General features: G+C 37.8%; 1 protein-coding gene across 1 annotated transcript; it reads left to right on the forward strand.

Annotated features, from left to right (window-relative positions):
• Positions 1 to 18543: 18543 nt before the first annotated feature.
• On the forward strand, positions 18544 to 20306 carry LOC121976573 (WRKY transcription factor WRKY51-like). The gene is made up of 3 exons (XM_042528781.1): positions 18544 to 19335; positions 19429 to 19554; positions 19649 to 20306. Exons 1-3 carry the CDS (start codon positions 18668 to 18670, stop codon positions 19833 to 19835), a joined length of 981 nt encoding a protein of 326 aa, XP_042384715.1. The 5' UTR covers positions 18544 to 18667; the 3' UTR covers positions 19836 to 20306.
• The last annotated feature ends 2822 nt before the right edge of the window (positions 20307 to 23128 follow it).

Consider the following 23128-nt stretch of genomic DNA (forward strand, 5'->3'; position numbering starts at 1 on the left):
GTAGAAAGTTGTGACCACATACACACATAATAATCCTACATTTGAGTTTGAGAGAACACCGGAGAAGGCTTGAAGATTTGAAGCATAGATCCTGTGCAGAGAAGAATTGTTAAAGCACACTTCAAGGATAATATTTAATTCTTTGTGTGTTATGATTAATTATTCATGTTAAATATGTAGAACAATCACGATCCTAGGAAGTAGAGATCAATGGAATCACAAAAAAATTAATTTTGTGATTTTGATATTCTCTACCTTAGCTTTCATTGGTATCAGAGGCACGGGGTTTGATATTGTTTTGTGTATTTTGAATTGATTTATTATTTATGCATGTTTTACTTTAAAGCGGTGTTAGATTTATGTTATCATGGTTTGAATGAATGAATTTATTTTTGAATAATTTATAACCCTAGTTTTTGGTGAAATTGTATTTCATATTTTCGAGCATGTAACCAAAGGGGTGGATTACAGCTCCATGTTTCCCCTTGTTTTATTTTTTAGCCATTATTTTGTATTTTTTCAAAATTAGAATTTTCTTCCACAGTCTCGAAATTATAGAGGACCAATAGGAGCTTCATAACCGAATTCCAGATCCCACGAACAACAAGACAAGGCCAAATTTGAGTTGTTGGATTGAAGTTTTGTGCTGGACACAGGTAGATTTGAATTGAAGAATTGGGTCAAATTGTAGTTCAATTAGAAATTTAATTCATTTGTAATTTTATGTCTGGAATAGGCTATAAATTTGTTCTTGCTTAATTACTGCTTATATTACTTTAATTATTATATGATTTAATTGTCAATCATGTATCATGCCATGTAGATTGCATAAACACTGCTTTAGGAACTTTATTGTCATGCATAAAATTTTATTTATTTTCTATTCTAATTTTTTAGTTTAGAGAATAAATATTGTGATTAATAATTGAACTATTTTAAGAGTTAAAATAGTTAGGATATTATTAAACGGTTAAAACCCAAAAATTAAATAAAATATTAAGTGTGAAAGGGTGAATTTTAAATGAGCTTACGGTCTCCCTTATCAGTCCATTAGTAAGAATATATGTATGCCTTATGCCAATTTTATTGGTCTCCCTATAGGATGGATACATTGTTTTGGCTACTTGATTGGACCCATTATGATAATTATTTTAATAGTAAAATTAATTATGCTTGCTCTATAGGTGGCATGATTAATTTGACACTTAGATAAATAATCATTTTAAGGATATACATTTAAGTCAATGATATTGTGAAAACTTCCTATAGAATATTTTTGCAATATCTTTTGATGGCCAAAATCAAGCAATACTAAATTAATATTGCATGAGTTGCTAGATATATTTAATTTAGTGGGAAAGGTCTCAGCCTAGCTATAAATCACATTTATTTTTACTAATGAAAAATATGTATTTCGATTTAGAGTTTTAGGTAATTGTTATGTTGTAGTAGTTTTGGGATCTACGCATGCATTTCATGCATAACACTTTGTTTTATTTATTATATGCATTGCTCATTTAATTTATTTTAATTTCAAAAAATGAATGGTCATTCACTGTCTTTGATTCTAACTAACAACTAACTTGTTGGAGAAAATTACATTGATTGGAAACATAATTTGACGATTGTCTTAACTATGCTTACTAAACCATGTCCATCAGTACCTACAGCGAAGTCCACAACAGCTTAAAAATAGGCTTATGATAAGTGGATCGACTCTGATGAGATGACCCATTGTTACATATTGGAATTCATCTCAAATGTGCTATAACAAAAATATCAAAATAACATGAATGTGGTACTTGAATCCCAGGGACCCGCATAGTTTAATGTGGTTGAGTTTTAAGAGTTGAAATCAAATCAGAGACTCAGATTGACATGGCACTTGAGACTCTCCTTGAGATGTTCTCATAGTTTAAAGTCAACTACAACATGAATAAGCTGAATATGTCCCTGATTGAGCTAATGAAGGAACTCCAAAATACTGAAAGTGTTCTTAAGACTAAAAGTGATAATGCATTTGTTGTTGCTTCTGCTGAGCCATCTTATTCCAAGCCAAAAGGTAAGAGTGGAAATAAGAGGAAGAAGGCCAACAAGAAGGATTCACAACAAAATACAAAGAAGGCCAAGGTAGATGGCAAGCCTAAGGGAAAGTGTTTCCATTGTAGAGATAAGGGTCATTGGAAGAGGAACTGCCAGGAATACCTAGTTTTGAAAAAGCAAGGTAGTGGTGAGTTGTAACTTATTGAGTCTTGTTTAGTAGTTGATTCTATTGATACTTGGATTGTAGATTCTGGAGCCACTAATCATATATACAGTATATATTGCAGGGGTTTCAAGTAGCTAGTGAGCTCAATGAAGGGGAAGACATTGTTATTATGTTCCATAGATTACTAGGAATTTGATTGCTTTATTATTTAGATAAGGATATTATGTCTATTTTTTACAAATGGTGGTTGATATTACCTTGAATAAAGCCCTTATATGCTAGGGGCATTTGAATAATGATTTGTATGTCTTAAAATCTGTTGACGGCTCATTGCATCACATTGAATCCAACAAATGAAAAAAATTATCTCTCACTAATGAAACTTATCTATGGCACTTGAGACTTGGTCATATCAACCTAAATAGGATTCAAAGGTTGGTAAATAATGGCCCTTTAAGTGATTAAAAGGTGAAAACTTTACATGTATGCTCACTAATGAAACTTATTTATGGCACTTGAGACTTGGTCATATCAACCTGAATAGATTTCAAAGGTTGGTAAATAATGGTCCTTTAAGTGATTAAAAGGTGAAAACTTTGCCTGTATGTGAATCTTGTGTGGAAGGTAAGATGACTAGGAGATCCTTTAAATCTAAAGGAAATAGAGCAAATGAAGTTTTGGAATTAGTGCACACTAATGTATATGGATCAATTAGTGTCAAGGTAAAGGTAGATTTGAGTATTTCATTGTCTTCACTGATGATTACTCTAGATACGGTTATGTTTACCTAATGTCTCACAAATCTGAAGATTTTGATAAATTCAAAGAATTTAGAAATGAAATAGAAAAATAATTGGGTAAGAGCATAAAGACACTTCGATCGGATAGAGGTGGTGGGTATCTATCCAAGGACTTTAGAACATACTTATTAGATAATGGGGTATTATCCCAATTGAGCATACCAGCTACTCCTCAACATAATGGTGTCTCTGAAAGGAGAAATATGACTCTGTTGGATATTGCTAGATCCATGCTAGGTTTCTCTAAGCTCAGCACATTCTTTTAGGGATATGCTATTCAAACTATAATATACTTATTGAACATGATTCCTTCTAAGTTTGTCACTAAGACACCCTAGAATTGTGGAATGAGTGCATGCCTAATCTAAGACATATTCGGGTATGGGGATGCCCTACATATGTGTTGAAGAGAAAGATAGATAAAATGAAATCTAGGTCGGAATTATGCATGTTTGTTGGATATCCTAAGGGAATAAGAAGATATTACTTCTATAGTCCTCAAGATAAGAAGATATTTGTGAGTACAAATGTAACCTTCTCAGAGGACAGATATATAGAAGAGCATGAATCAAAGAGTAAGTTTTTTTTGGAAGAGATTGTCAAATTATCTATCCCAGAGATCCACACTGAACCTACTCAGTTTGAATTCACATTTCTACCACCACTAAGCAATAGTTTTCGAACAAATGAAGTGGTAGAAGATATTGTTCCCAATGATTAGTCACCTCCTCATATCAGAATGGAGAATGAGGAAAATGGTCAAGGAGAGAACTTGAGACAACAACAATCAACTCCAATCAACCAAGAACTTGATGGATCGAAAGCACTAGAGGGGGGGGGGGGGGGGGGAATAGCGCTTGTGACTATTTTAACGATTTAAAACACAGAATAGAAACGCAGCAGAAAGTAAAATCAAACACACAGAGACGCAGGTGTTTTACTTCGTTCGGAGCCTATGGCGACTCCTACTCGAAGGCCCGGGTCCTTGACCGCTTTCAGTGGGCAACAACTATATATCGGAAAGGTTACAATTTGAATTACAATTAATGCAATAAGTAAACTAATACCGACAACAAAAGATCGAAGAGTCTGAGCTTCGGGTTGTCGACGTCGAGTAGTAGCACTTCAAGGTCGTCTCGTTGGCAGCACTTCACAAAAGAAAGCTTAGAATGTGTTGTTCTTTGGCTGCACCCTCGGCCCTCTTTTTATATGACATTCCGGGCGCCTGGATCCCTTCCGGGCGCCTGGAGTGCGACATGGCCAACCAACCAGGATGCTCCACGTGGCGAAGTCGCGGCAAGGATAAAGTTTGGTCCCGGGCGCCCGGACCTGTTTCGGGCGCCCGACCTCCGGGCGCCCGGACCACCTTTTTCCAGAAGGTGCTTCACCTGCAAAACTAGGTTAGTCCGAGCAAATACCCTGCAAGACAGTGTTAGAATCTGATAAAGAAGAACTGACAGTCTTCGGACTGTCCGAGTCGACTTCGGATTCCCACGGAAACCCTAGGTCGACCGGACTCCTAGGACCAACCTACACCTACCTGATGCCAGTCCGGTCCTCCAGACCGACTGGACTTTTCGCCTAGGGTTACCACCCCCTAAGACCTAGGGTTACCGCCCCCTAGGGTTTTTCTCCACCTAGGGTTACCACCCCCTAGGACCTAAGGTTACCGCCCCTTAGGGTTTTCCTCTACCTAGGGTTATCGCCCCCTAGGACCTAAGGTTACCACCCTTTAGGGTTTTTCACCTGCCTAACCGCAGCTAGGACTTTCCTGAAACACTCATTCAAACACGTTAGATCACACACTAACTTAACTTTGAATCCTTTGCCATTATCAAAACTAAGGTTCGATCGTCGGATGCTTCCCGCACCAACAATCTCTCACTTTTTGATAATGGCAACCGAAATTCAATGTTAAGTAAAAAAAATGCAGTTATGTATAAGCACAAGAAACAAGATAAGTGTGATAGCAAGATAAACATCGCTCCCCCTTAATACAAGCTCCCTTTTAAAATATTTTCTTTTAATTTCTCTACTCTTTCTTTGAATTGAATTTCTCTACTCTCCCCCTTTGCCATATATCAAAAATGAGCTAGTTTTGAAAAACTTAATTTTTCAAGACAGAATTTAGCAGAAAACATTTTAACTTAGGCAAGGAGCAAGTGAAAGGTAACACCTTAGAATAGCAATATTTTTCAAAATTTTGTCAATTGATTTTGCTTGAAGATATTTGCAAAGAGGAACTCTTAGTGTGTTTTAGGAGTTTACAAAATTTTCACAGAAAAATTTTCAAATAAAATTTAACTTCAGAAATTTTTAGACAAAATTTTCAACTTCAGAAGTTTTCAAACAAAAAAAATTTTCAAACAAAATTTTCAGCTTGAGAAATTTTCTGGAGAAAATATTCAGGTTTTTAAAGAAAATTTCCAAGGAAGATTTTCAACTTTAAAAAAAAAATTTCAAAGCTTTAAATAATTTTCTAAAAATTTTAACTTGACGAATTTTTGAAAAGGTTTCAGCTTAAATAACTTTCTAACAAAAAAAATTTTCAGAATAGAGGACACTTGAAAATTTGGAGAAAGTTTTTGAAAAAGTTACTTTGAAATGAATTTCAAGAATACTTAAGGCAAAGGAGAAGCGATAACCTTATTTTTTTTAATAGCTTGCCATTTTTTAGTAAGGTATCAGAGCCCTAAAGTCCAAGCATGAGTAAAGATTTGTTTTGATCAGGTATCAGATCCCTTAAGTACAGACATGCTTAAATCTATTATTTCCTTCACCAACTGTCTAACTGTTTAGCTATTTGCTGATTGCCTAGAGGGCAACAGTGTTCACTTGGTTAGTCAAGTCAATTCAATTGATCCAGTTAGATTTGACTAAGGCTGGAAGACTTGATTTGATTACTTTTAGTCACGTATTTAACGCCCAGACTCATATTGATGCACAGAAATAAGCATTCTCGAGTCCAGGCTGAACCCTATGCATCTCACACCGTTCTATGTTTTACAAACACAATAAAGGTAAACCTAGGTGTTTGTGAGATGCTCTGGCTGAGTCCTGGGGGAACATGATTTCTAGGGGGAAATCCTAGGCTAAATCCAACTTTTGAAAGTATAGTAAAGTGGGGATTTTGAAAAATCAAAGTTTGCCTAGAATTTCAAAAATGTGATTAAAAGACTGATCTATTAGATTAAGGTATAGTCAATCAAGTCAGAAGTAAAACAGTTTATTAGATTAAAAAGTCGACATAGATAAAAGAGTCATAATAGAGCTGCCACATGCTGTACTAGAGTCATAATAGAGCTACAGTCGGAGCTACTGAGATGATGAGGGAGGTGGTCCGGAACCCAGCGACCGGAGTAGTGTCAGGAGCTCAGTGTGACGAGCCCGATCGTCCTCTCGTAGATATCGGCGTAGGTCGGAGAGCTCCTGCCGTACGTCTCGTCGTAAGTCGGAGACCTCCTGTCGGACCTCTCGTCGAAGATCGGAGACCTCTCGCCGCATGACCTGATGAAACTTGGAGCTCTCGTTCTGGAGACTCGACATAGCCCTCTCTAGTCCGGAAACTCAATCAGCTAGAGTGCGGGGTGCTGGGTGTGGTGCTCGAGGTGGTGGTGGGGCAGGAGCAGCCTCCTCAGGAAATAGTGCCAACATGAACTCATCTTGCTCTGCCTCCCCCGCCTGCTGGTGTTGTGCCCCCCTACGCCAGGACATGGTACCCTCATCGTCTATATGGATATTTGCTAGGGAAAAGTTCCTAGCTCCTATGATGTCAAACTCGGTCATGTGGCGGATGTCACCTCCGGTGACATCAATGTGCAATGAGGACATGTAAGCTGTCAGAATGTGACAGTAAGACATATGTACTCGTCTGCTGGTCACGTATCCAGATGCGTAAATAATAGTGGAAAAGATGTGTAGGCTGATGTCTATGTCTAACCTATGACACAGGGCATAGAGAAGAAAGGAGTGAAATGGACGCATCATGACAATGTCGTGAGTGGTCAACGGTAGAATACAAAGCACTAGAACCCTATAAAGGGCGTAATCCTGAATTCTAAGGTTAACTGACCTAAACTGGGTCTCAGTGGGATCACTCTGGTCCTCAAAGAAATACGAATAGATCGTATCGAGGGTAATATGTGAGTAGGGATCTCCAAAAGATAGCTCCCTAGGAGGATAGCATAAAAAGGTGCAGGGTGACTCTCGTAACCCTAGAAACTCACGAATGGTAGTGGGAGATAATGTGATATTCGTGCCAGCTGCCCTAGTGGTATAGGAGAAGTCGTCTACTTTTACTAGGTTGTTGTAAAATTCGGCACATAAACTTATGTTTATTGGGCTTGTGCACTCAACAAGGTTTCGCAACCTATAGTGGTTTATAGCCTCGGAGACTGGAATACAAGAGCGTAGAAAGAACGATCTATCGATACACTTGGTTCTAATGGCCATGTAATTTGTTGACATAAACTTAATCCTAAGTTCGTCGGTGGGAAACCTAGGGTCAATGCTAGGTGTAGAGGGCCCAGCACCAGATTTAGAACGCTTCTTAAATTTCAAACTAATATTACACTAAGAAATAAACAAGCATTATAAGAAATAAAGTTTAGGAGGGGATAGAAATTTTACCGAGGAGCCATTGTAAGAAATTTTAGAACTGATGACCTCGGTTGAGTCACGACTCCGTATCAACCGCGGAAAATTTTAATTTTGAAAGTCTTCGCAGGTAAGCTAAGAAGCTTTAAGGAAGACTTGGGTGCAAGGGTAGGGGCCGCCTCCTGCCCCCTATATATAAGGGAGTCCGGGCGCCCGGACCTGTTCCGAGCGCCCGGGGTCGTGTGAGGCGGGGCGCCCGGGTTCTCTGCGGGCGCCCTGAGTCCGAATACCGGGGGCGCCCGCCCCCGGTTTTTGACCCTTGTTTGTTCGTTTTTTTTTTTAAATTTAATGTTTTAATTTATTAAAAAAAGTTTAATTTAATTTGATTTTAAAAATGTTTAAGTTAAGTAATTTGGAGATATTTGATTTAACTTTGAAAAATGTTTAACTTAACTTAAGTAAGATTTAAATTTTAGTTTGCTTAGTCATCTCACCCGATCTATGTTTTCAATCATGGGCTCCTATTATTCTGTGAGATGAATTAGTTCAATTTATAGGGTTTTGTTTAACTTTATGTTAGATTCGGGTTTAGCTTTGGGTTCAACAAGTAAGCGTTCTTTGGATAAACTTCTGGGCTATGGTGAGTCACAAGGAGCTCATTAAAGTAACCATGCCTTCGAGGTTTCCCAAATAGTCCTACCCATTGAGCTTAATACTAAACCTTGGTCTAACTAGTTAGGATCCATTTAAGGGTAGTTTCGGTTAGTTCCACTTGGCCAAATGCACCAGGTCGAAGCCATATCTTCCTAGACATGCGATGCCCAAGTTTTCCCAACGTACTATCATCCAAAAACTTCACCAGTACTGTGCTTCAAGTTAAAATTTAACCCTTTTTAATCTATCCTTATTTACCCATCCAGGTAATCTACTCTTGTTTACCCATTTCGGGTAGATTAAGTTCGGTTACCCTGTCGGGTAAATAGATTTCGGAGTTGCCAGCTATTCTGGACCCTCCTTCTATTTGATTAATAATTAATTTCGAATTTTTGAATTTGAATTTTAAATTTTAATTATTAATTACGAATTTTGAGTTTGAATTTTAAGTTTTAATTACGAATTTTCAATTTGAATTTTAAGTTTTAATTACGAATTTTGAATTTTAAATTTTTAAGTTTTAATTACGATTTTTGAATTTTAAATTTTAATTACGAATTTTGAATTTGAATTTTAATTACGATTTTGAATTTGAATTTTAAGTTTTAATTACGAATTTTGAATTTGAATTTTAAATATTAATTACGAATTTTGAATTTGAATTTTAAATATTAATTACGAATTTTGAATTTGAATTTTAAGTTTTAATTACGAATTTTGAATTTGAATTTTAAATTTAAATTTTGAATTTTAAGTTTTAATTATGAATTTTGAATTTGAATTTTAAATTTTAATTTTGAATTTGAATTTTAAATTTTAATTTTGAATTTGAATTTTAAGTTTTAATTACGAATTTTGAATTTGAATTTTAAATTTTAATTACGAATTTTGAATTTGAATTTTAAATATTAATTACAAATTTTGAATTTGAATTTTAAATATTAATTACAAATTTTGAGTTTGAATTTTAAATATTAATTACAATTGTTTTTCTGCTAGCTCCCCCTGGATCATAGCCTCGATAAGGTTTATCGAGGTAATGTATTTGATCCTTAGGAATCCAGTAATGTCCAAGTCCTACTTGATTGATCAGATTGGACTTGGCAACCCAAGCTTGGACTGATTTACTATTTGGTTTGTTATTTAAGGATAGGTAAGATTTATATTTCTTTTTATATCCTAGTCCAGTTCTATTGTAGATTGCCCTTTGAGTTCCAAGAATCAAGTCAAGATTCTTGGATCCCAAGGAAAATCGCTCTAGGGTTGTTTTCAAATCCTTGACTTGACTTTTCAGATTGGAATTCTCTTCCTCAAGTTTTTGAACTTGAGTTAAGGTTCCAGTCTGAACTTGATCAGTTAAGGATTCGTTGTTAGGCATTTCTTTAAGGAGTGTTACCTCCTTTAGAAGCGCTTTGATTCGAATCTTGGACTTAGCTACTTTATGCATTAAATAATTAATTAAACTGTATAAACGATTTTTACTTACAGAGGGGTTCGGCCCTTCGGAAACGGATGCGGATCCGTGGCTTCTCTCGGACTCGGCTTCCGATTCGTCCTCACTTCCGGATTCGTTGGTGTAGTCCCTGGCTGTCAAGGCGAGAAAGTTTGTCTGTTCCAGTTCTTCGTCATCGGATTCCTCGGAAGAAGACTCGTCCCATGTTGCCTTCAATGCCTTCTTTCTTTTGGGTTTCTTTGAATCCTTCTGGTTCGGGCAATTTGCCTTGATGTGACCCTTCTGATTGCACCCATAGCAGGTCACTTCGAATTTAACCTTCGAGCTTAGTTGGGCTTCTTTAGACTGAATGACCTTTCTGAGATCCTTTTTGTTGAAGCCCTTCTTTTTACAGAGCTTCTTTACTAAGTTGACTATTTCGGTTGTAAGTTCATCGTCGTCTTCTGAGTCTGGTTCTTCTTCTGACTCAGGTTCGATTCTTCGCTTGATCTTTGACTCACGCGATCTCCCTGTTCCTGCAACCAAAGCCAACCCTTTCTCGGTCGGGTGTGCATTAGTCTGTTCGTGAAGTTCGAATTCTGTAAAAAGTTCATCTAATTTAATGGTAGATAAGTCCTTGGAGACCTTGTAGGCATCTACCATGGATGCCCACAAGGTGTTCCTTGGAAAGTCGTTTAGAGAATACCTTATGATGTCCCGGTTGTCTACCTTCTGTCCAATTGCATAAAGACCATTGAGCAGATCTTGAATCCGGGCATGGAGTTGGGCAGCTGTTTCACCTTCCTGCAATTTGATGTTAAATAATTTATTAAAAATTAAGTCTCTTTTACTTACTTTGGTGTCGGATGTCCCTTCGTGAAGTTCAATTAGCTTCTCCCACAGTTCTTTGGCACTGTTGAAGGGGCCGACGCGGTTGAGTTCTTCTTTTGATAGGCCACACTGGAGGGTGCAGGTTGCCTTGGCATTAGCTTCTACTTTCTTGATCAAAGTTGCATCCCAGTCCTCGTACGGTAGTGGTTTGCCGGCGCTGTCAGATGGTAGTTTGAATCCGATTTTGACAATCCGGTAGTTTGAATCCCAGTCCTCGTACGGTAGTGAGTCTGGAGATATGCCTCCATCCGACCCTTCCAGTACCCGAAGTCGTCTCCGGTAAATAGCGGAGGGAGGGCTGTACTGTAGCCTTCTTGAAGGGCCATTTCAGATTAACCTAAAACGAAAAACAACCAACAAAATGTCCCAGGACTTGGTCCTGGCTTAGTAGTGCGGTAGGAAAAAATGGATCACGAACTCGGGTGGTGTTGCACCAATTCTGAGAAAAACCGATTCCTGTGAAAAAGAATTAGAATATAGCTATGAGGCTAAATTCTAATCGACTCCGAAAATCTAAAAAATACCACGAAAAAATATTTTGAATGGTGGTTGCACCGATTCAAAATGACCCCGCTCTGATACCAATTGATGGATCGAAAGCGCTAGAGGGGGGTGAATAGCGCTCGTGGCTATTTTAACGATTTAAAACACAGAATAAAAACGCAGCGGAAAGTAAAATCAAACACACAGAGACGCAGGTGTTTTACTTCGTTCGGACCCTATGGCGACTCCTACTCGAAGGCCCGCGGTCCTTGACCGCTTTCGGTGGGCAACAACTATATATCGGAAAGATTACAATTTGAATTACAATTAATACAATAAGTAAACTAATACCGACAACAAAAGATCGAAGAGTCTGAGCTTCGGGTTGTCGACGTCGAGTAGTAGCACTTCAAGGTCGTCTCGTTGGCAGCACTTCACAAAAGAAAGCTTAGAATGTGTTGTTCTTTGGCTGCACCCTCGACCCTCTTTTTATATGACATTCCGGGCGCCTGGATCCCTTCCGGGAGCCTGGAGTGCGACGTGGCCAACCAACCAGGATGCTCCATGTGGCGAAGTTGCGGCAGGGATAAAGTTTGGTCCCGGGCGCCCGGACCTGTTCCGGGCCCCCGGATCCATCCCGGGCGCCCGGACCACCTTTTTCCAGCAGGTTCCTCACCTGCAAAACCAGGTTAGTCCGAGCAAAATCCCCTGCAAGACAGTGTTAGAATCTGATAAAACACAATAAGGAATAACTGACAGTCTTCGGACTGTCCGAGTCTGACTTCGGATTCCCAACCGGAAACTCTAGGTCGACCCGACGCCTACTGTTCCCTCTACGGGGAACGCGTCCTCACCTACTCCCCTCAGGAGATATTACCTGATGCCAGTCCGGTCCTCCAGACCGACTGGACTTTTCGCCTAGGGTTACCACCCCCTAGGACCTAGGGTTACCGCCCCCTAGGGTTTTTCTCCACCTAGGGTTACCACCCCCTAGGACCTAAGGTTACCGCCCCTTAGGATTTTCCTCCACCTAGGGTTACCGCCCCCTAGGACCTAAGGTTACCACCCTTTAGGGTTTTTCACCTGCCTAACCGCAGCTAGGACTTTCCTGAAACACTCATTCAAACATGTTAGATCACACACTAACTTAACTTTGAATCCTTTGCCATTATCAAAACTAAGGTTCGATCGTCGGATGCTTCCCGCACCAACAGAACTTTCACAACTTAGACATAGTGAGAGGGCCATTTGACTACCTTCTAGATACTTGCTCTATGGAGAATCATTAGATGCGCTCTCCATCGAATAAGAGGAGGATCCCATCACGTACAAAGAAGCTATGAAGGATGTTGACGCTAACCATTGGAGGGGTGCTATCGAATTATAAATGAGATCCGTATACACTAACTCTGTCTGGGACCTTGTAGATGTGCTTGAAGGGATAAAACTAGGGATGTAAATGAACCAAATAGTTCGCGAGCTATTCGGAGCACGATTCGGTAAAAAGCTCGTTCGAGTTCGTTCGTTTATCTTATCGAGCCGAGCTCGAGCTCGATTTCGAGCTCGACAGTTTTATCTAGCCAAGCTCGAGCTTAAGGATATTCGGCTCGTGAGCTCGCGAACATGTTCGTTTATAGGCTTGCGAGCAAAAAAAACGAGCCTTAAATCGAGCCAAAAAATAAGCTCTAAAACGAGCCAAAAAATGAGCTCTAAAACGAGCATTAAAATGAGCTTTAAAATGTGTCAAAAAATAAGCTCTAAAACGAGCCAAAAATGAGCTCTAAACGAGCCCGAAAACGAGCCCAAACTCGCTTAACGAGTTAGGCTCATTAACTTTGATAATCGAGCTAATAACGAGCCGAGCTCGAACTGTTCGTGAGCTTGATAATTCTAAAACGAGTCGAGCTCGAGCCTTGTGATAAAAGCTTGATTCGAGCTCGAGCCGAGCTCGAGCCCGAATATAACTTAAACGAGTCGAGCTCGAGCCTAATACTATTCGGCTCGGTTCGGCTCATTTACATCCCTAGATAAAATCTATTGGGTATAAATGGGTCTACAAGAGAAAGAGAGGAATAGACGGAAAATGAAAACATTTAAGGCTACATTAGTAGCCAAAGGTTTTAGCCAATGAGAAGGAATCGATTACGATGATACTTTCTCACTAATGGCTATGATAAAGTATATTCGTATTCTGTTATCCATTGCAGCTTATTTTGATTATGAAGTGTGGTAAATGAACATCAAGACAGCATTTCTTAATGAAAATCTTGACGAGATCATTTATATGGTGCAACCAGAAGGTTTTATCCAAAACGGTCAAGAACATAAAGTATGCAAACTGAAAAAGTCTATTTATGGACTTAAGCAAGGGTTTAGGTCTTGGAACATCAGATTTGATCAAGCTATGAAAGATTATGGCTTCGATCAAAATCTTGATGATTCTTGTGTCTATAAGAAAATTTTAGATAACAAGGTGATTTTTCTTGTGTTATATGTGGATAACATCTTACTAATTGGGAATAATATAGGGGTGATGACATCTGCTAAGAAATGGTTGGCTCAACAATTTAACATGAAGAACTTGGGAGAAGAAAATTATGTTTTAGGTATCCTAATTCTTCAGGATAGAAAGAACAAGCAAATTGCTTTATCTCAATCTTCATATATTGATAAAATATTTGTGAGGTATGCAATGCAAAATTCTAAGAAAAGCCAAACACCTTTTAGGCATGGAATTCACTTGTCATGGGAGCACAATCCCAAGAATCCAAGTGAAGTGGAATACATGAAACAAGTTCCCTATGCTTCGGCTATAAAAAAGTCTCATGTATGCTATGTTATGCACTCGACCAGATATTTGTTATGTTGTTGGGATTATTAGTAGATATCAATCAAACCCAAGACCGGAGTAAAGCATATTCTCAAGTATCTTCACAGAACTAGAGAAAATATGTTGGTTTATTCAGCTTCAGATTTAGCATCCATGGGTTATATTGATTTTGATTTTCGAGCTGATAGAGACTCTCGTAAGTCTACATCAAGATTTGTGTTCGCATTGGGTGGTGGTGCCATTGTTTGGAAGAATATCAAGCAATCTTGTATTGTTGATTCTACAATGAAAGCGGAGTATGTGGCAACTTGTGAAGCGGCGAAAGAAGTTGTTTGGTTGTAAAGTTTTTGTAGAATCTTGAGGTTGTTCCTTCTACATCAAACGCCATTACTTTGTATTGTGATAATAGTGGTGCAGTCGCAAATGCAAAAGAGCCCAGAAACTATCAAAGTGGAAAACACATTAAACGAAAGTATCACCTAGTGAGGGATATTGTTCAACGAGGAGATGTGATAGTGTGCAAGATAGCATCTGCTGAAAATCTTGTTGATCCTTTCACTAAAAGCTTGACTGCTGCTAGAGCGTTTGAGGAACATATTCAAAATATGGGTGTACTAGACATGTCTCATTTACTCTAGGGCAAGGGGGAGAATAATGTTCGATAGTATAGTGCTCATCGAATACTTTTTTTTGACATTTTAAAATTAAAATGATTTTATTTATTTATTTAAATAAATTTATTTTGAGCATTGCATATGTCCATTGGATTGTTGTATTATTATAAATTGAGTGTTTAAGTCATTAAACACGGAAATATTCAATTTGTAATTTTGTCTAAAATTTTATTGTCCACGATCGGTAAATAAATAAGGACAAATTATTTAGACAAGATTGCCTCAATTTTATTGAAGTCTATCTTTGGCTTGGTAATAAAATTGGAGATATATTTGGTTGTATTGGCCTGGACCACGTGAGATTTGAATTTGATTCAACCATACTAATTCAAATTCACTTGATTGTCGTATGTACCAGCTTAATCTTGAGCAGATAATGAACTTTGATTACTAACTTAAAGACATCAATGGGTGAGATCAAACTATTGGTCAATATCTCAATGTTTTGGGAATTAAAGTGAAATAACAAAGAACATATGTTCGCAATATGGAATTCGTCACCTTGTCAATAGGTATGATCATAAACTCACGAGTTCTTATAAAGGACAGTAAAATCTAAGCACAGTAATTCAACATTCTTATTAATTTATTATGTGATGCGATCACATGAGACTGTCAAAGAGAAGATAAGGGTTGGGTAGTTATGAATATCTAATAGGGACAATATGGAAATGGTACCCTATTTTAGATGTTTGAATTGATCGACAGGGGTTATATGTTGGATCGATAAATCAGAGGATATGATTATTGATTTTAGGCTCAGTGATTTCAATTAAATTTAGAGTGCGATCTTATTCTTTTAGTGGAGTAGAATAAGATTAATAAATTATCATGATTAATGATGAGTTGATTAGATCATATTAATTTATTAGAGTTTAATTTAATTAGATTTGATCAGGTCCCTTTGGTGGCTAGAATATAAACTCAGATAAATTATATTAGTTATAATTTATGAAATTTGTAGGAATAAATTAATTGGATAATTGGTCATACCTATGGAAAGTTTATATTAGAATCTTTCTGATATAATAAGATATGATACGATTCAATAATCCATTAATTTATGAAAAAAAGATAATTACATATCTTGATTTGGAATTATCTCATCTTTCTATGCTACTTTATTAATAACATAGTCGGGTAGAAAGTTGTGACCGCATACACATATAATAATCCTACGTTTGAGTTTGAGAGAACACCATAGAAGGATTGGAGGTTTGAAGCGTAGTATGCATGTTTTAGTTTAAAAGTGGTGTTAGATTTATGTGATCATGGTTTGAATGAATAAATTTATTTTTGAACAGTTTATGACCCTAATTTTTGGTGAAATTGTCTTTCACATTTTTGAGTATGTAACCAATTAGGGGGTGGATTACGACTCCATGTGTTCCCCTTGTTTATTTTCTAGCAATTATTTTGTAATTTTTTAAAATTAAAATTTTCATCCACTATCTTGAAATTATGGAGGACCAATAGGAGCTTCAGAACCGAATCACAGATCCCACGAACAATGACACAAGGCCAAATTTGAGTTGTTGGATTGAAGATTTGGGCTGGACACATACAGATTTGAATTGAAGAATTGGGTCAAATTGTGATCCAATTATATATTTAATTCATTTGTAATTTAATGTCTAGAATGGGCCAAAAATTTGTTCTTGCTTAATTATTGCTTATATTACTTTAATTATTATATGATTTAATTGTCATTCATATATCCCATGTAGATTGCATAAACACCACTTTAGTACTTTATTGTCATGCATAGAATTTTATTTATTTTCTATTCTAATTTTTTAGTTTAGAGAATAAATATAGTGATTAATAATTGAACTATTTCATGAGTTAAAATAGTTAGGATATTATTAAATGGTTAAAACTCAAAAATTAAATAAAATATTAAATGTGAGAGGGTAAATTTTAAATAAGCCTACGACCTCCCTTATCATTCTAATAGTAAGAAAGAATATATGTATACCTTGTGACAATTTTATTGGTCCCCCTATAAGAGGGTTACATTGTTTCAATTACTTGATTGGATCCATTATGGTAATTATTTTAATAGTAAAATTAATTATGTGTAGCAAAAGTTGATTCACTCGTCCCAGCGCCTCTGTCAACTTGTCCCTAGGCCAACACTGAGAAGGTAAATTATGGATGACTACTTGCCATTAGTGTAAGTCGTCAAGACATGAGAGAGGGCATGCTCGGATGCACAAAACATCAAATGGTAAAATTAATTATGCTTGCCCTATAGGTAACATGATTAATTTGGTACTTGATAAATAATTATTTTAAAGGTATACATTTAAGTCAATAATATTATGAGAACCTCCTATAGAATATTTTTACAGTATTTTTTGATGTTTTGATGGCCAAAATCAAATAATACTAAATTAATATTGCATGAGTTACTATATATATTTAATTTACCTAGCCTAGCTATAAATCATATTTATTTTTCCTAATGACAAATAAGTATTTTGATTTTAAAGTTTTAGGTAATTACTGTATTGTAGTAGTTTTGGGATCTACAGATGCATAACACTTTATTTTAATTATTGTATGCATTGCTCATTTAATTTATTTTAATTTCAAAAAATGAATGATCATTGGCTTTCTTTGATTCTAACTAACAATTAATTTATTGGAGAAAATTATATTGATTGGACATTTAATTTGATGACTATGTTAACTGCGAAGAAATATGAATATGTGCTTACTAAATCATGTCCATCAGTACTTACGGTGTAGTCCACAATAGCTAAAACAAAGCTTATGATAAGTGGATACATATTAGGATCCATCTCAAATGTACTGTAACAAAAATATGAAAACATGGACCCTATTTAATAAAAATCATGGAAAGTCTCCTAAAAATATTTGAGCACGCGCCCGGCACGCCATATTGAAGAGGAATCTTAAGCCAGAGGAAATCCATATTTTGATCATTTTGGATGGAAATAAAATTTAAATAATTTTTTTTATTTACTCCAAAAGGAAGGTATTTAGAAAATTCAATTTTATATATTATTTTTCAATTGAAATTGTAGTGAATACAGCTGGATGGCATATATAATACAAACTTAAAAAAAACAATACAATTTTATTATTTTCTACGTTCAATAAAATAAAACAAAATTAATGGGAAAAGAAAATCGTAAATTAATTGGCAAGTCAATATCATTGAACTTCGAGCACACGATACTTCAAGCTTTCAGCTTTTCATCCACTTGACCAAGTGCCAACGGACGGCATCCTGTGATCAGTTGACAAGTCGACACGAGTTGACCCGTTTTGTTTATCGATAACAAATCTTTAATAGATCTGATTCCAATTTCTTTAATTCTTTATACATAAAAAAAAAACACAAGAATTTTCAAGATTTTGCGTTCCACGCACGATTGCCTCGTGTTGCGGCGGTCAACTCACCGAAACCCGCAGGAGGAGGCAGCGACGATCCAACGGACCGTGTTTTTTTCCCGACACGAATCTTGGCGTGAGATTCGCGTTGCCTTCCTGGCTACGACTTCTTCTCGAAGTCAACACGCGATTTCCGTCGATGACTTTGCTATTCGGTGTTCCTTGACACTGCGGGTTGGATCCGATCCCTCGATCTCCGCCCGCAAGCACGCAATCCCTTCCCTACGTTTCAAAATCCTATTGGTTGCTACAGTCAACTCGTGCCGCGGAAACCGCACTGGACGATGCGTTTTTGCTTTCCGATTCGTATGATCGGAGATCGGACGGTGGATCTAGGCTTCTTTGTCGTGTTGCAGCGGATCCTGTAAAAAAAATACTCGGAGTTCGGTCAACTTGTAGGTGGGAATATATCAATTGCAGCATCGAGTGGAGCAATAAACACACTTTTTAAAAAGTTTTTTTTTTAAGTTGACTTTTAAAAAGAACGCATATTGTTTACTTTATTGTGAGTAGAAAAAAAATCCGTAAAAATGGAAACTCTGAGCGGGGTTTTTGAAATTAATGCGGTTCGTGAATATATTATAAGCCGCCCGCTCCGTTACCCACTCGGTTTTTGGTCGTCTTCCTCTCTTCTCTTGGATCTAATCTAGACCGTGCGATTGATCTTTCGGAAGGATGATGGCCGTCGATCTGCAGGGCCGAAGGGAGATGGACGACGTGAGGGCGGTGAAGGAGGCGGCCGGCGCCGGGTTGCGTAGCTTGGAGAACCTCGCCTTCCAGCTCTCCCTCCAGCGGTCTTCCGCCGACTGCCGTGAGATACCCGACCTCACCGTCTCCAAGCTCAAGAAGGTGATCTCCGTGCTTAATCGCACCGGCCACGCGCGGTTCCGCCGCGGGCCTGTCGTCGCTGCCCCGGCCGTCGGCGTTTACGAGGGCTTCAGCGAGACCCCGGAGCCGGCGAAGGCGGAGGCCCAGACGACGCCGACGCCGACGCGCCCGATGGTCGCGCCTAAGGCTCTAACCTTGGACTTCGCGAAATCCACCGCCGACCACGCCGACACCGCGCTCACCCTCAGCTTCAGCACCTCCGCCACCTCCTCCTCCGCCAACTCCTCCTTCCTATCGTCCCTCACCGGCGACGGCAGCGTCTCGAACGGCAAGATCAGTCCGATCATCCTCTCGGCGGCACCCGTGCCAGCCCCCGCCACAGCGGCTCCCTCCTCCGGGAGGCCGCCCCTCGCCTCCTCCCACAAGAAAATCTGCCTCGGCGAAGGGCACAGCCACGCGCATAATTCCCTGTCGGGGAAGTACCCCGGCGGCCGCTGCCACTGCTCCAAGAAAAAGTAAATAAAGATCCCCAAATCCTCCTCCTTCCGTCTCCCTCATCGCACATAGTTTTCTTTTAATCTAACTTTCGTCGCCCTCATCGTCCTCAGGAAACCTCGCGTGAAGAAGACGATACGCGTGCCGTCGATCAGCTCGCGCAACGCCGACATACCGGCCGACGAGTACTCGTGGCGCAAGTACGGCCAGAAGCCGATCAAGGGCTCCCCTTACCCCCGGTAAATATGCTCCTCCCTACTCCCCATAATCTCTACCGTCCAATCTTTTACTGCTGAACGCGTGGCCTGACCGCTCGCTCGCTCGCCATCGCAGGGGCTACTACAAGTGCAGCAGCGTGCGCGGGTGCCCGGCGAGGAAACACGTGGAGCGTGCGCCGGAGGACCCCTCGATGCTGATCGTGACGTACGAAGGGGAGCACCGCCACACCGCCGCCGCCTCCTCCGCCGCCGACCCGCGCAGCCATATCAGCCGCTCGTCGCCGGTCGTACAACCCTTTTGACCGGCCGGAATCACCGCACCCTTCAAGTAAATTCTTTTTCATGTTTTCTTTTTGTAAAAAAAAAAGACGAGAAGAGTGATCGGGATCTGTCCAAGTTTGGCAGCTTGTGGAATGGATCCAACATCGAATCTATTAAAAAAAGAAAACAATATCTCTAGAAATTCGTCGTGTTTGATCCGTTCCGAACGTTGGCGACTTGATCGAAGGCGGAGTGGGTCAAAGTTGACGGCGACGGCGATTGCGGTGGTGGGGTTGGTGGGCGGGAAGTCATGTCGTCGACCTCAGTTGAGTCAATTGTGGCGGGTCCCTGTGTGGTCCTCGCGCCTGCCTTATCGTTTGCCGTTGACGTCCACGGTTGGTATACGCGGTCAAAGGGATTTGTCGTGACTCGGATTAGCATTGATTAGAGGAATCAATTAGCAATTAATTACCAAATAATAATTATCATACATGTTCAATGCCTTCACGCCATGGAACCTTGTGTCTTTCGTGATCTCTTTCCTTATCTTGCACGCAATTTTCGTAGATATATTACAATAAATGATATTTTCTCACTCTTTTTGAATTTTAAAAATAAATTTTTTAGTAAAGATGTAAAATTAAAAATAAAAATATGAATAAATTTAAGAGATTATCATGAGTTTAATGAAATGATTTTTTTTTAAAAAAATAGCTTTAAATATTGTCAAGATTTTTTATATATTTTTTTTGATAAATCATTTAAATTTTTATATATTTTTTTAAAATATATGCATTCTTTGATAAACATTAACGTATGATGTGCCTTTTAAGAAATTTTAAAATTTAAGTGTGTTTTAGAGAAAATGCTCTTAAATTAATCCTTTGCCAAATCCGCTTTTGTGGAATCCATTAATTTGCTTCATGTGCAAGCTTAATGAGACCCCTCCACTTAATTAAAGATTATGTTTTAAATAAATTAAAGGCAAGCAATCTAGAAGTTAAAAATACAAGCTCGAAAAGTCAACTTTAAAGATTGTCAGACTTGAAAGGTATTTTTTTTTTTCAAAAATAAATAAATCTACTGGCGTTCCTTCCTTTTATCAGAAGTCAATCTTTTTGACTTTTCAACACAATAAAGTAAGATGTAAGCACGTTTTGCACATTATTTTTTATAGTTTTTTTTTTAATTTATATTAATAACATCTGGCCCGTTTAGAGTCTTTAGACAGACGATTACAATATAATTTATATCAATAATGCAAAATTCTTGCTGCCATTGGAATTTGCGGATTAATTGGGCCGTGGGCAGGCTATGCCAGGCCTGTCGAGTAGGGGCAAGGCTTGCAATGCCAATGCTCAATTGGTCCAAGTCCAACCCATTTAGCGTTAGGTCATGTCTAGCCCAACCCATTTCATGCTCGACTCACAATAGCCGGTGCGTAGCCACCACTGTATAAAAGAAGATCTCGTGATGACTTGTAGAAATTTTGAAATCTTTGAAAGAGAACACTTTTTTTCATTAATCATCAAAATAATATTTTTTTTATTAGCCGAAATATCTCTTGATCATCTTCGAATGAATGAAGCTGAAAAGTCAGAAATAGGATAACTAGGCAAGATGAAAATCTCAATCCTGTAAAATAAAACTAAATCAGGAAAGGGGCTCTTAACATTGACCCTTCGACGTTCAAGTTAGAATTAGGAAGAGAAAATGAGTATTTAAGAAATAGATAAATCTTGTCTTTCCTCGTACCTAGCGTACTTTTTTATATCTTTCTTTGTAATCGTTCATCTGCCATTATTTAATGATATTAATTGTCAGATGAAGACTTCTTTGTCTTAACTTAAGTGCATTAATGATAAATGAAGTGTTTTTCTAAATCTTGACTTCTTCATATTTAATAATAATAGATACTGTGTTTTCTTTCGTTTTCTCCTGTGTAGCGTCATTCTTGTGCCGGACGGGCGATCCAAGCAGCTCCCTTTCCTGCCGGACGAACTGTCCGAACGACTCATTTTCCTACCGACCGAAACAACTAATTACGGGTTGCCCATTCGTCCGGCCAGCTCATGATGTCCATTTGTCTAATCGGGTGGGTGATCCACTCGGCCACTCATTTGCCGATCGGGATAACTAGACAGCTACCTTAATTTGGTCGAGACTTTTCCGTAAATCCCAACATTAATCGCTTTGATTTTGATCAACATCGTATCAATTAACCCATGGTAGATAGATTCTTCTTTATCACTGCATCATCCCTCTCCATGTATAAAAAATAATATCTTATTCAACTCAAATTAACATTACTCAATAGCCTGATGTAGCAATTATAAATTATAACTATTATAATTTCTCATAGATAAAAGCATAAATATGATTATATGTTAATCTTATAATTTATCTTAACATAATTTAGGTACCGACTTTAAGGTATCATACTATAATATGATAATAGGTAGATGATATTTTGATAATTCATAAAAAAAAAATCTAAAAAGAACCCTTTTTAGTTTTTTTTTTTGTCTAAAAGAACTCGTAGTTTATTGGAAAACAAAAAAAAAAAGTAAATTGAAACATTTATTGCACTATTTTACAATCACTAATGGGTTGATTCATGGAATAAAATCGGAATAAAAATGAAAATTATAGAAATGGAAAATGATAATGGTAGATTTTCATTCTCCATGTTTTACTAAATAATGACTTATTTCATATTTAGGTTTCTTTTGGTATTCATGATAGAATGAGTTGAGTTGATTAAGATGGGTAGGGTTGTAAATGAACCAAACGTTCGTGAATAATTTTGATGTTCGGCTTAGTAAGAACTTGTTTATGTTCGTTCAATATACATAAGATTAATTAAACAAACAAGCTTGAACAGCTCGTTAAGCTAAACAAACAAGCTTGAACACATATGTATTCAGCTCGTTAACGTTCGTGAACAACGTTCGTGAACAATATTCGTGAACAACGTTCGTGAACAATATTCACGAACCATATTCATTAATAAAACTCTTTTTAATATGTTAAATAAATAAATCAATCAATTTAAATTATCTAACTCAATAACTAATCAAACAACTAAAAGTTTCAAACAATCAAACATGCTTGAATTGAGAGCTTGATAACATCTAAACGAACCAAGCTCCAGCCAAGCTCGAATCAAACTCAAGCCAAGCTTGATAACATCTAAACGAACCAAGCTCAAGCCAAGCTTGAATTAAGAGCTTGATAACATCTAAACGAACCAAGTTCAAGCCAAGTTTTAAACAAGCTCAAGCTCATAAAAAATAAACCAAGCCAAGTTTGAACACTCATTTCAAAAGCTTGG

Source organism: Zingiber officinale, chromosome 4B, assembly GCF_018446385.1.
Source record: "Zingiber officinale cultivar Zhangliang chromosome 4B, Zo_v1.1, whole genome shotgun sequence".
Lineage (NCBI taxonomy): Eukaryota > Viridiplantae > Streptophyta > Magnoliopsida > Zingiberales > Zingiberaceae > Zingiber > Zingiber officinale.

What these genes read in the sequence shown, in the direction of transcription:
- LOC121976573 (XM_042528781.1), top strand. Translation starts at nt 18,668, where the DNA reads ATGATGGCCGTCGATCTGCAGGGCCGAAGGGAGATGGACGACGTGAGG. An exon ending in TGCCACTGCTCCAAGAAAAA is followed by an intron (nt 19,336 to 19,428) that starts GTAAATAAAGAT and finishes CATCGTCCTCAG; the next exon opens with GAAACCTCGCGTGAAGAAGA. An exon ending in AAGGGCTCCCCTTACCCCCG is followed by an intron (nt 19,555 to 19,648) that starts GTAAATATGCTC and finishes TCGCCATCGCAG; the next exon opens with GGGCTACTACAAGTGCAGCA.